Source organism: Gymnodraco acuticeps, unplaced genomic scaffold (genome assembly GCF_902827175.1).
Source record: "Gymnodraco acuticeps unplaced genomic scaffold, fGymAcu1.1, whole genome shotgun sequence".
NCBI lineage: Eukaryota > Metazoa > Chordata > Actinopteri > Perciformes > Bathydraconidae > Gymnodraco > Gymnodraco acuticeps.
Genome location: NW_022990595.1, coordinates 180,762 through 194,232, shown reverse-complemented (window position 1 = coordinate 194,232; position 13,471 = coordinate 180,762). Strand labels below are relative to the sequence as shown.

The window sequence follows — 13,471 nt, the reverse complement described above, 5'->3', positions numbered from 1 at the left end:
GTAATCATTTGTAATCCGGTTTTATTATGAAAACTTCGAGACCGGAAAAACTGTTTTCACACCGTGAGGGTTGACGCTAACTTTACATGGAAGCTGCCGCATATACACGTTATCCTGGCGAGACCTCAAATCATCTTCCTAATATTTATCAAAATATCCTACACATCGACTGGACGTGGATTCTAAGAGTACAATATACACTTCTCGCTATAAATCGAATAAAAAAGCATTTTAATGGCCAAACTATTCCACAATTTAGGATTTTCCAGAGAGGGTTATTTGTGAATAAATGTCCCTCCGGAGCGTTTGCAATCAAGCATGTTGTTTCTTACACGACCACTAGAGCACCTCTAGTGGTCGTGTAAGAAACAACATACACTTTAAAAACGTGTCTCTGGGTCGTAATAAGGGCTTGAACAATCGGGCTATATGGTCGTTTTCTGTAGGAGGACAGGCTGGTACGCCGGCACAGTCCAATTCAGAAGCTCTGCAATCATAAATAATAATAAATATATATTTTTTAAGCTTAGGTTGTGTTTTGAGCGCACCAAAATAAGTGCTATTCACATACAAGACAATACAATGTGTCCAAATATAAAAGAGCAAAGGAATAGGAAATAGTGAAAGAGGTTATGTCAATAACTAGTAAGCCAGTTCGAATCCTGAGCTGGCCGACCATGTCTGGCATGTCCTCCCCTGTCTCCCCCTTTCAACTTTAACATCTACAATAAATCACCAAAAAATACCTGAAAAGAATGAACAGAAAAACCAAAATGAATCAATCAAGCTAAAATAACAGAACATTATCAAAGTATTTAGGCAACAGTAGGCCTACAGGGTGAACATCTGAAATGGATCATAGCTTTCAACTCTATGGATATATATTTGTTAAGTCAATTTAAATTAGTTGAGATCTTATTTTATTTTAAGTATTTGTATGCATTTTCAATACTTTCTTTTAGTTGGAACTGCATGGATGGATTTTTGTATGACATGTCTTATGTTTTAAACAAAAGATCAAATTAGATCGAATGTTATTTATGTAGCCCAAAATCACAAGTTATACATTTGTCCCTGCGGGATTTACAGTTTGTACAGATCAACAAAACATGGATGACAGATTAAAAACATAATTAAATGACACCATAGACAACCATAATAATGTGATGTGTCCAAATTAAGGATCCAGGGGGATGTCAAAATGCTTCCTGTATGGTTTTCATGAACTGCGACACTAACATTTTATTTAAAATCCAAAGTAACAAGCAATGAAGCAAATATATGCACATTTTAAACATGTGAAAACGCCCTTCACCTCTCTCTCAATCAGCCTCATGTCTTGAGTTCAGAGTGTGCAGCCAATTAAGTTGATGCGTGTCTGATTGGAAGCAGATGTGCTGCTCTGATGAGGATAATGATCGGCTAGAGTTTAAAAAGCTTCACCGCTCACCCTGAACCATAGGCCTACTGTGAGTCAGTCAGGAAGACAGAGAGCAGCCGATCAGTTTCACTTATGGAGGCCTTTCATTTTCAGGTTATCCTCCTTGTAGGACTCTGTGTTAGCTCCTCTTTTGCTTTCCCGTCCACACGTTACACACAAGATGCTTCGTTTCAGAGCCTTGCGAACACAGGCAGGTCAGAACTCGGGCAGCAGCAGCAGAAGTCTCCGGCTGAGGAACCGCAGCAGGTGAATACCATCAGAGTGACCTGTCATCCAGACTCCTTGGAGATTGTTATCAAAGCCGACATGTTTGCGGTTGGCGCTCCTGTTGATGGTGACGAGATACGCCTTGGAGTAGAGACCAACAACCAGTACTGCAGAGCTACAGCGTCTTCAGCAGATGAGTACAGTATCAGTGTTGGACTTGTGGAGTGCGGCACCAGACACTGGGTAACTTTAAATATATTTCATTTCAAATATGATTCATTATAGCTTCTAGTTTAAAACACATCTAATCTCCACAGGTAACTGAGGACTCTCTGATCTACACAAACCTGCTCATATACTCTCCTGAGGCCTCTCCATATGGTGTTGTTCGAATGGAGGAGGCTGTAATTCCAATTGAATGTCACTACGAAAGGTCTTTGTCTCTTTTTGTTTTTAAAGCTCACATTGTAAAAATCTTTGAATGATGTCTGTCTTTTTTTAAATGCATGTTTTCTGTTTCTTAGGAAGTACAGTTTGTCCAGTTCTTCACTCATGCCTACCTGGATCCCCTTCATGTCGACCCAGGCTGCAGTGGAAATGTTGCAGTATAACTTGAGAATCATGACAAGTGGGTTTTGATAATTATCTCATGTTATGAGTTGTCATGTCTCTATTTGCACTTAGTACTTTTTTCTGTCCGTGTGCAGGTGACTGGCAGTACAAAAGAGGCTCTAATGTGTTTCATCTCGGTGAGCCCATCAGCATCGAGGCCTCGGTCAGAATTGGGCATCACATTGGGCTCCGAGTGTTTGTGAGCAGCTGCGTGGCTACACTGAGCCCTGACATGCACTCCAGCCCCAGGCATGCCTTCATTGAAAATGGGTAAGGCTGCAAATTGCTAAATGGCAAAAAGTAAAGTGTTTTTCTGACCCTAGAGGGAGCTGTTTAATTTGTAAGGCTCTTCAAGTGGTTTAATTCAGACACGAGCCATGCTGACTCAAGTGACAGGTTAATAAAAGATCAGTCCTTTAGTGTCGTCTTCAAGTTAGCCATTAGCTAAGGCTAGCTGCAGTTTGCTTTTAATCTTTATTCTAGTTCTTCCTTTCTGTGCCACTATTAGCAAATGCACAGGTCAGATTTGTGCAGTTCTGACTCTAAAGAACTACTTCCAGAACTTGGCTATAGAAATGTTAGCGGTGGATTTTCATTGTGGGTAATGTAGACTCTGGTTATAGTAGTCAATGAGTGCTAATTTAGTGTTGCTCTTTTTGTTTTTCCTCATCATAGGTGCTTTGTTGACTCTCAGCTTCCAGGCTCAAGGTCTCAATTCTTAGCCAGGACACAGGATGACAAGCTCCACATGTCCATTGATGCCTTCAGATTTTATAATGAGGACAGAGGGGAGGTGAGGCTCTATTAAATTGCCTCAAACATGATTGTGTGTGCATGTTTCCCAACACCTGCTTTTCTCATAGCTCTACATCACATGTCGCCTGAATGCTGTTCCAATAAATAGCACAGATGCAACAACCAAGGCGTGCACCTTTGTGAATGGAAGGTAAGTGAGATCCAGTCTAAAATGTCAAATTACACACAAAAAACAAAGTATTGGTGCTGAATGTTTTTTTATTTATCAGATGGCGGTCCGCTGATGGTAATGACTACTTATGTGGGCAATGCAAAAGAGCAATTGGAGTTGAGCAAACTCCCAGTAAGCCCAGCAGCCCGAGCAAGTTTAGGCCTCGAGGATTTGTGAAGCCAGAAGAGCGTGAACCCCTCTGGAGTAGCGGACTGAAGACCAGTACAGGTGGGGAGCTTGTAGAAACTTGTATGATGAATATTGGCTGCAGAATAGATGTCGTCATAATGATCAATTGTGACACATGTTTTGGCATAGGTTTTAGATGTGATGATGGCTGGGTAACTGAATTAACATGCATTGTGCTGGTTTGTGTTAGTGTGGGAACATGAGGCCAGAGTGGGTCCGATGATGGTCTTGCCAGCCAAGCAGAAAAGCCGACCCATACCTGCAGAGGAGCCTTCTTCCATTCTTGATCAAATCAGCAGATCTACAATGTATGGCAGCCATTGGAGGAGTGGAATAAACAGAGTTGGTAAGTCAATACCGGTATTGAATTATTCTTTGTTCATTTGAAGCCTTTAACAATCTCTAAATTGAGATTAAAATGGCCCATAATTAAATCTTAATGTTGAATTGTTTTTCTGTCAAAGATCAGAGGAAAGGACTGCTTCCTGATTCATCATCGACCCAAAACCAGGTGGACGTTGTGACTTTAGCTTCTGAGCGGAATAAAGACGAAGAAGACAAAAGTGGAACAGAAAAAGGTAAAATGTGAAAAGTCTTAACTCTTTTTTTTAAATGGCACTCTGCAATGCACCTTTTACATTAACACATTTCTTCTACGACTACAGATGAAGATGCTGAGGAAGTTCCTGAAGTTCTAGAAAAAACCTCTCCTGAGGCCCACCTGCAGCCGAAGGCAGCGGTGCTGAACAGTACCAACACAGCGGCGCTCGATGAAGTCCTCCCAACTGCTGCGGTTAATGTGGCTGTGCCCCCACTGTCCAACACCACTGCAACAGAATCTGACCTTTCTGAAACAATGGACCAAAAGAGATAATAAATGATTCAAACTTTAATTTGTTTGCTTTTTAATGTTTCAATACACAAGGAAAACAGATGACCTGCTCACAGCTAAAAACAATTAAATGCAAAAGTATTCCATATAACGGTAAACATTTAGGGGGGACCCAAAATTCAATTTGTCTTCCATGTCTTTTCTTGGGCTTGTCCGCTGCTAGAAACGGTACTACACCATAGCATTTATTTTCTGGGGTGTCATTTGCTTTAGTTGTAACAGCTGTATAAAGGTGATGTATTGGAGGTCAGCCAGTTTATATTTGAACTTCAGTTGCTGCAACAAAGCCTTTGTACATGAGTAGCTTCTTTAAAAGGGGAGTTACCATGACCATCTGGCATTAAGATATAAACATGGTCTCATAACTTTGTGTCCATTGGGTTTTCTGACTGGAGACTGCATTCTAATAGAGTACCCAGACCTCTACTAGGGTAGTCAATATGTTTTAGAGGTACAATTTGATGGTTTACAAAGCCTTGAGTTGTTACTTTAGCTTAACAAATCTATTCACTCCTATTTTTGGGGACTGATTTAAAAAAAAAAAAAGTGACAATATTAATTTTTAGATAAGTATAGTTACAGATGCCATTATTTCAAGGCATCTGGGGGAAAAAACTGAAGCAAGACTTATTGGCTCAATGCTATTCATGACATCACACATTTGTTTTTAGACTAAAAGGCCGTGTGGAAGATGAAACTTCCTGGGATGTTTTTTGGTCCCTGCAACAAAGTGCCTGTTGGGACTCAAAGCCAGAAACCAGTGAAGCTGTAAATGTGTCAATTTTTGTTTCACTTTACAGTGGACTGGAACTGAATCGTACTTATATACCACATTAAAACCTACATGCAAAAAATAAACTGATGTTGAATAAAATAAAATGGGGCTGCATTTTAAATTGCTCTCCATTAACTGTAGTATATACTATTTCAACATTTATTGAAGCATCAGTGTAAATAGATGTAAACCCACATGTCAAGTGTGGGCCAATCACATGCAGGTATTTCGGTGTCACTGCAGCTTTAATTCTCATCAGTTAATGAGTAATTGCTTACAGCTGTCCTCTCCATGTGATTAATCTGCACTGGGAAGTATTTGACATTGAAAGTTTGAACCTTCTGCATCTTATTTAAATTCAGTATGGTTTAGATTTCCTAAATTATCACTTGTTCTACTGGTAGTGTTGTGTTTGCTTACTTTGCTTTCCTGTTCTTCTGATAAAAGAGCACAATGGTGACGGCAGCTCGGCCAGCCTCTGTGGCACTGCTGTCACTTTTTGCTTTTGGTTTTGCAGACGCCATTCGAACTTTGAGAGATGGACCAATGATCGATGCTGAAGGAAGGGAATATAAAACTGCTGCATTAGGGTTTGACACAGAAAATCAAATCAGTGAACCACAATTCAATGAGGGATCTACTATCAGTGTACAATGCACAGAAGTGTCCATAATCATTGCGGTAAAGGCTGACTTCTTTAAAAATGGACGCCTTTTGTCTCCATGGGATTTTTTTTTTGGGAGAAGTCAAGCATTCACAGAGCAGTCAGTGTCGACTTGTTGCTGCTGGTGACTCTGAATATTTATTTGAAGCTGGACTACAAGACTGTGGCTCCAAAGTGACTGTAAGTTGTTGATGATTAATAGGAGATGCTGGATATATAACCAGTGGCGTTTTCATATGTACAAAAGTGGTGGGGCACAAAAAACTTAGATGTCTATAAGCTTCTGCAGTGAGGTTCATGGCTGGTGAGGCACTGGCACTGACTCTTCAGTTTTACAAATATTATATTTTTGACCTAAATCAAAATATAATATTTTCAAAAGCTTTTTTTGTCTGATGCTTCAATTAATTTTAAACAGACAGTTCAACAGAAGGATACCCAAAAAAATGTAATTTTATCATTTAAATATTGAATTGTTCTCTCTTAGTAAGATCCCATTTTCAATAAAATTGCAGTCTTACCTTGACTTGAAGATGAAGTCCTGGCCTATCCTTCTGGACAAAAATCTCTATTACTTTTTTGTAAAAGTCCTCCTTATGTTCTTGTAATTTCAAAAGTCTATCATAAATCTAATCAAATCAATAGATTTATGACTCGAAAATTATAAAAGTAGGGTAGACATGTGGATATTATCCGGCTGAATAAAACGTGGATTTATCTAACAGGTCTGTTTCCCGCAGACCTTATTTGGAGCTATTTTCTAAAATCCTATGTAGAAATCTCATTGCTTTTTTGTCGAGGGAAGCCATGCGCAGCTTACTTCCTGGTTTTAGGAAGCCTCACTGCAGCTCTCTCCTCTTCACACACCACACTTTTCGCAGCACACGTACTTACAGCCAATCAGCTCTGAATGATATGAGATGACGTATAGTAGGGATGGCAGCTCCATGCCCCTATGGTCATTATTTTTTGCCACACACATTAAATAGGAAAATATTCTGAGCATGCGTAGTGTAGTTTTTACAGTCACAGGATCGGGTTTTGTCCCATATGGCTCTAAACAGCTCAATAGGCACACACTGTAGACCAGGGGTGCCCAACCTTTTTTGAACCGAGAGCTACTTTTAAAGTTGCCAGTCTGCCGAGATCTACCAGTCCAAATAGAGAGGCGTAGCCATTACTGACAGCCTACTACAAGATAAATACACACTTCTACTTGTATACAACTGACCTTTGTACGATGAATACTTCATAAAATACTGCAGATCCTTTATCTTACCTCTTTCTATTCTACACACATACAAGTATTTAACTGAAGTTACACAACAGTGTTGTTGATACAGAGTTGGAGTTTATTCACACGTCACAAACTACAGTGGGTAATGTTTTCAAGAAACATTGAACAGTGCTGCCACATATGACACAGGAAAAAAAGAAAATACTCTGAACCCTTTCTTTGCCATTATATAAAAATAGTGTTGCTACAAACGTATACATTCGGCTTACTAATAAGACAACTCAGATCTGAAGCTACACAGGAATCTGCTGCCAAAGTGCAATAAAAAAGACAAAATTAAAAGAATCAACATTTTTTTTTTGTTGAATATAAAAATAAATGCCTTTAAAATAGGATGCAAGCAACACTAGTTACTTAACCTGAATTGATAATAGACTATAATCAATTTAAACAGAACAGATCTTAATGTTTGCATTCTTATACCATTTTGTACAATAATTATAATGAATAAGTTCAAACAAACTAAAACTTATAGCTGATTAATAACGGTATTTAACTTGAGTTTTTATTATATCAAAAACCTGTTGAAATACTACTGTTATTTTTACTGTCCCCAAAAAGCGCGTCAGCAGCCTCCAGGAATGCTTCTTTCACAACTTCGCCGTCTTTGAAAGACTTGATAAGAACGTGACTGACACGATAAGGTGCTATGGTAGCAGCCTTGCTCTTGTTGTTGGGCCTGGTGAAAATGGACTGCTGTGCATTTAGCTGTGCTTTCAGGCATTGCGGTTGCAGTCTGCACACCCGTCCCTGGTGGCCTGAATGTCCCCGGACATCCCGGGCCATTAAACTATGGCTCGGGCATGCTGCCCCATCGCTGAGGTACCCTGGTGAGCGGCATGGAGATGCCGAAGGACTCTCCCACGGAGGGATGGGGGGACCACGACGCGGTCCCGATAGAGCAGGACGCCGTACTGTGCGTAGACGGACTCACAGACCGATGACAGACTCGCCAGGGCAGGGTCATTTACGTCAATCCCACCCTCCTGCTCGATGAGTTGGAGGAGGTGGCCGAGGCATCCGTCAGCCGCTGTCTCCCGTGCGAGGAGGGGCCAAGAGACGGCTCCGAGCTCCCGTGCGTCGTCGCGGATGGAGGCCATGAGTGCTAACTCCACGGCGTCAGGCCCGCTCGGCAGCCCCAATGAGAGGCCGTTCGCTGAGCCCGAGGGGGAAGGATGCCTCGACGTGGCATCAGCGGCATAGTTGCTCTTGCCAGGCAGATGCACAATGTCAAAGCGCCATGGGAGGGTGCGCTGCTTGTGTCTAAACAGACGCGAGTTTGTTATCTCATCCAGCGTACGGTCGCCAAAGATCTTCACCAACGGCTTATGGTCGGTGACCACGACGAGGTTGTCGGACCCCTGCGTGAAGTACCGCGTCTGTTCCAGACCCCAGGCCACAGCTAGGGCCTCTCCCTCGACAGCCGCATAGCGCTGCTCCGCAGGGGACAGGAAACGCGAACCCGCGAGGGTGATCCTCCATCCACCTGGACAGCAGTCCGGTATGCCCGAGGCACAGTGACAATGTTGCTGGAGCAGGAAGTAGCCAATGCCACGCATGAACCAGTCAGGGCGGAGGCAGGTACGCTTCTGCATGTCGTAGATCTCCACGCCCTCGCGGATGGCCTCCATTATGGCTTGCTTGGACGCCTGGAAGGCCTCCTCCAGAACGGGGGACCATAGGAACACACGGCGTGGGCTGAGGAACGGCTTAAATGGAGCCATCGTGTCACGCAACTGGGCGTAGTTGGCTACCTGGTTGACAAGGCCGAACCAACTTCTGATGTCCGTCGTGGAGCCAGGGGTTGGGGAAGTCCCGGATGGCGTCCAAGTATTTCGGGAGCAGTTCGATGGTAGATTCCGACACCCTGAAGCCAGCGAAATCGACGCACCTCTCCGCGAACTGAAACTTGTCAACACGATTCCCGACCGGCCGACACGCGTCAGGAAGTCGATGGTCCTCCACCAGTGTTGCTCCAGGTCGGTGTCATAGTGGATGGTGTCATCCACGCAACGTTCCTTGCGTTCATAGTCCGAGAGGACGGCATCAAACCGACGGTTGTAGCCATCCCCTGATGACAGGAAGCCCTGTTGACGCCTCTGTCGTCGGCGGGCCCTGTAGCAGCCGATGCACACCTGGTGAGGCTTAGGATTCCACCCGCGAGGCCCCTCCGTGAAGACGTTAAAGACGCTCTTACATTCCGGGCACGAGGCACGTTTCGCCCCGTCCGCAGGGCTCGGGGCGGGGCTCGTCTGTGGAGTCATCTTCAGGCGCCGGAATGACGACATGGCTGATAGGGAGGACGACGGGAAAGTGTTACGGGCCATCTCTCTGTTCTCGACGAGTGCAATTACGTCATTAACTGGCTTAACCAGGACGTCAGGTGTCCCCAGCGTCTCGCGGCGTATATCCGAGTCATAAATGCCATTGAGCAGAACATCACGGATGATGTGGTCGGTATAGTCCACGTCCTTACCACACTTGCATACCGCATTATATGCGCATGTCTCTGCTTTACCCCGCACTCTGGCAGCGAATGCACGGAATGTCTCATCGCGTTCCTGGCGGAACTGAAGTAGCTCGGTGCGCAGGACGCATGTAGCGACTGGGATGACAGCTAGGGAACGCATGACGGTGATTAGGTATGGCAAGGGTCCGGAAGCGGCGTCGGGGGCGGCTTTCAACAGGCTGTCTCCAAGTACAGGCCCAGCGCATTGAAACAGCTGGAAGGGGGCCTGGGCATCCCCTATGCCTGAGCCGGCGCGGAATACGTCCCAACGGCGAATGAACACGTTCCATTCCTCTATCGACACGTCCACATCAACTTTGGGCCGATCGAGTCTCGAGCCGTGAGGGGCTGGGGCCTGGGCTGGCGCGGCCATGACAGGCGCTGCGTGCTGGTGGCTAAATCTATGAATCGTCAATATAATAATGACGAGTGCTTCAGACAAGTCTTCGGATTCGAACTTGCAGCCGGGGACGGGGCATCCAACAACAACCATGGTGTCGTCATGAAGAAACACACTCCTCAATGTCAGTTCGGTACTTTAATGACAAGGATGACGACACCCTGAAACAGAGCAATGCCGCAGGATAAGCTGACAAAGCACTACATACATGCATGTCATGACCAATACACATATATTCAATTACATAGAGTAAATACACACCAAACAATAGTGGAAACAGTCTTACATGAGTGAGTGGATGAACGTCTCAACTCGAGGCGGAGTGAATGAACAACATGTGAACTAAAATGGCCGCTTGGCACTTCCGGGTCAAAGCACGGCATACCCGGACAGCGACAGCAGTGACGCTGCCCTCTAGTGGCCGGCGATAAACTCTTCAATAATAAAACAATTAAAATGTTGTATTCAGCCCTGATTAAAACAGCGGGGCCAAATCCTGGATGGGCGGGCCCAAATCCTGGATGGGCGGGCCCAAATCCTGGATGGGCGGGCCCGTCCCCATGGGGCCCGCCCGTGACGCCGGGTCTGGACTGCACGGTGGGTTGCCACATCAATTCTGACCAGCCTCTCTCTCCATAGACCTTTTAACTAGCTTACAGAGAGTTAATCCCCAAATGTCTTTCTTTTTGGTGTCTATATACGCTGGGATCCGGAGTCATGGATGATCCTGCGGTCCTGTGTCCTGGATCGCGAGCCCTGGATCTTGAGTCGTGGCTGTGGTCCTGGATCATAGGTCCTGGATGGATATCCTCGTGGATTCATCTTCCTATTATACACACATGCATTTCCAAACATTTGGACTACCTATGTTGCAAATGTATTATCTTTTCAATTTACACACGGCATCTATTGCACGTCTTTCCGTCCTGGGAGGTTTCTCCCATTTTTCCCTTTAAAACTGTGGGTTTTCTCCGGAAGTTTTTCCTTGTACGATGTGAGGGTCTAAGGACAGAGGGTGTCGTATTGTCATACTGATATTCTGTACAAACTGTGAAGACCACTAAGACAAATGTAACATTTGTGATATTGGGCTATATAAATAAACATTGATTGATTGATTGATTAATCCACATATTGGGGTACTGACGTAAACATTCTGGGAACATTACATTACATTGCATTTAGCTGACGCTTTTATCCAAAGCGACTTACAATAACTGCATTCGACCAGGAAGATACAACCTTGAAGAAAACAGAATCATATAAGTACATCAGGTTTCATAGAGCCAAAACATTTCAAGTGCTACTCAACTGGCTATAGATAAGCCAGTCCTTTATTAGTATATAAGTTCTTTGTTAGTAATTCTATCATTCGGAGTTGAGTCGAAAGAGATGAGTTTTCAGTCTGCGCCGGAAGATGTGTAAGCTTTCTGCTGTCCTGATTTCAATGGGGAGCTCATTCCACCATTTTGGAGCCAGGATAGCAAACCCACGTGTTTTTGCTGATGGGAGCTTGGGTCCCCCTCGCAGTGCGGGTGCAGCGAGCTGTTTGGCTGATGCAGAGCGAAGTGCACGCGCTGGGGTGTACAGTTTAACCATGTCCTGGATGTAGGAAGGGCCAGATCCATTCGCAGCATGGTATGCAAGTACCATTGTTTTGAAGTGGATTCTAGCAGTCACGGAGCATCCACACTACAGCTTCAAAAAAAGCTTGGAGCTGGGCGTGTCTAAAGCTTGGGGATTTTATTCAAGCAATGCGACCAACAACCAATCACATGAATCTCCCGCCCCCGACATACAAAGCAAAAACCCCCGGGGATTTTATGGGAGCAATATATATATATAAACTCCCCAAACAGGCGAAAACCTACCAGTTTCACCCACTGTCTCTGCCACCTCCCTCCATGCCTGGTTCCTCCGGTTTGTATCCCGGTAGGTGAAGAGGGTCTGGTCATACAAAACCGGGTGATTTGCTACGGCGATAATTAGTTTCTCCTCCATCTTTTTTTGAAATATAGAAATGAACGGCGGGATATCTCTCCCAGCTTAGACGGGGTTTGATTGGCTACGGCTTGAGCTGTCAGATTTTCCGAAACGGGATTTGATTGGCTGGCGCTGGCTACTCCGGCGTCTCCGGCGTCAGAAGTTGAACAAACTTCTGACGCCGGAGACGGCGGAGATGGACCGCTATGCTACCCACAATTCAGTTCGGCGAAAAAGCGAGGCAACGTGACGTCACCCCATTCAAAGTGAATGGGCAGATTGAAGCTGTCGACGCTGTAGTGTGGACGGGCCGTTACTGGAAGCCAGTGAAGTGAGCGGAGGAGCGGAGTGGTGTGGGAAAATGTTGGAATGTTGAAGACCAGACGAGCCGCTGCATTCTGGATGAGCTGCAGAGGTCGGATGGCACATGCAGGTAGACCAGCCAGGAGGGAGTTGCAGTAGTCTAGGCGTGAGATGACGAGAGCCTGGACCAGGGAACACTGGAGATAGCCCCAACATCTGGAGACACTGAATCACCTGTCTGTGGTGCTTAGAAGCCAGCGTTCTCAGTCATAAAACCCTCTATGACCGATAATATCAACAATAGCTGAACCCTCCCATTCCTTAAGACAGATAATAGACTCAGGGTTGGTCGTAAACGTCAACACACAGAAAAGGTTAAATATCTTAGGAGTAAGGAAGAATCAATCAATGTTTATTTATATAGCCCAATATCACAAATGTTACATTTGTCTCAGTGGACTTCACAGTTTGTATAGAATATCAGTATGACAATACGACACCCTCTGTTCTTAGACCCTCACATCGTACAAGGAAAAACTTCCGGAGAAAACCCACAGCTTAAAGGGAAAAATGGGAGAAACCTCAGGGAGAGCAACAGAGGAGGGATCCCTCTCCCAGGATGGACAGACGTGAAATAGATGCGAGAGAGTACACAGGTATAGACAGAGAGAAGGAAGAAGTAAGATGTCCCCTGACAAACTAAGCCTATATCAGCAAAACTAGGGGCTGAATCTAATCAGCCCTAACTATAAGCTTTATTACATTACATTACATTACATTGCATTTAGCTGACGCTTTTATCCAAAGCGACTTACAATAAGTACATTCGACCAGGAAGACACAACCTTGAAGAAAACAGAATCATATAAGTACATCAGGTTTCATAGAGCCAAACATTTCAAGTGCTACTCCACTGGCTTTAGGTAAGCCAGTCCTTTATTAGTATAAAAGTGCTTCGTTAATAGTTCTAACGCTCGAAGTGGAGTCGAAAGAGATGAGTTTTCAGTTTGCGCCGGAAGATGTGCAAGCTATCTGCCGTCCTGATGTCAATGGGGAGCTCATTCCACCATCTTGGAGCCAGGACAGCAAACCCACGTGTTTTCGCCGATGGGAACTTGGGTCCCCCTCGCAGCGAGGGCGCAACGAGTCGTTTGGCTGATGCAGAGCGTAGTGCACGCGCTGGGGTGTACGGTTTAACCATGTCCTGGATGTAGGAAGGGCCAGATCCATTC

General features: G+C 44.7%; 1 protein-coding gene across 1 annotated transcript; it reads left to right on the top strand.

The window, feature by feature from the left end:
• The first annotated feature begins 1,478 nt into the window (after positions 1-1,478).
• LOC117554431 (zona pellucida sperm-binding protein 3-like) lies at positions 1,479-4,309 on the top strand. Its single transcript, XM_034228873.1, has 10 exons — positions 1,479-1,891; positions 1,966-2,081; positions 2,173-2,276; positions 2,356-2,530; positions 2,936-3,053; positions 3,124-3,206; positions 3,286-3,455; positions 3,607-3,762; positions 3,881-3,994; positions 4,082-4,309. Exons 1-10 carry the CDS (start codon positions 1,514-1,516, stop codon positions 4,288-4,290), a joined length of 1,623 nt encoding a protein of 540 aa, XP_034084764.1. The 5' UTR covers positions 1,479-1,513; the 3' UTR covers positions 4,291-4,309.
• The last annotated feature ends 9,162 nt before the right edge of the window (positions 4,310-13,471 follow it).

Excerpts from the sequence above, each read along its gene's own strand:
- LOC117554431 (XM_034228873.1), top strand. The coding sequence starts at position 1,514 with ATGGAGGCCTTTCATTTTCAGGTTATCCTCCTTGTAGGACTCTGTGTT. Across the intron at positions 1,892-1,965 it reads AGTGCGGCACCAGACACTGG|GTAACTGAGGACTCTCTGAT; the intron begins GTAACTTTAAAT and ends TAATCTCCACAG. Across the intron at positions 3,456-3,606 it reads CGGACTGAAGACCAGTACAG|TGTGGGAACATGAGGCCAGA; the intron begins GTGGGGAGCTTG and ends GGTTTGTGTTAG.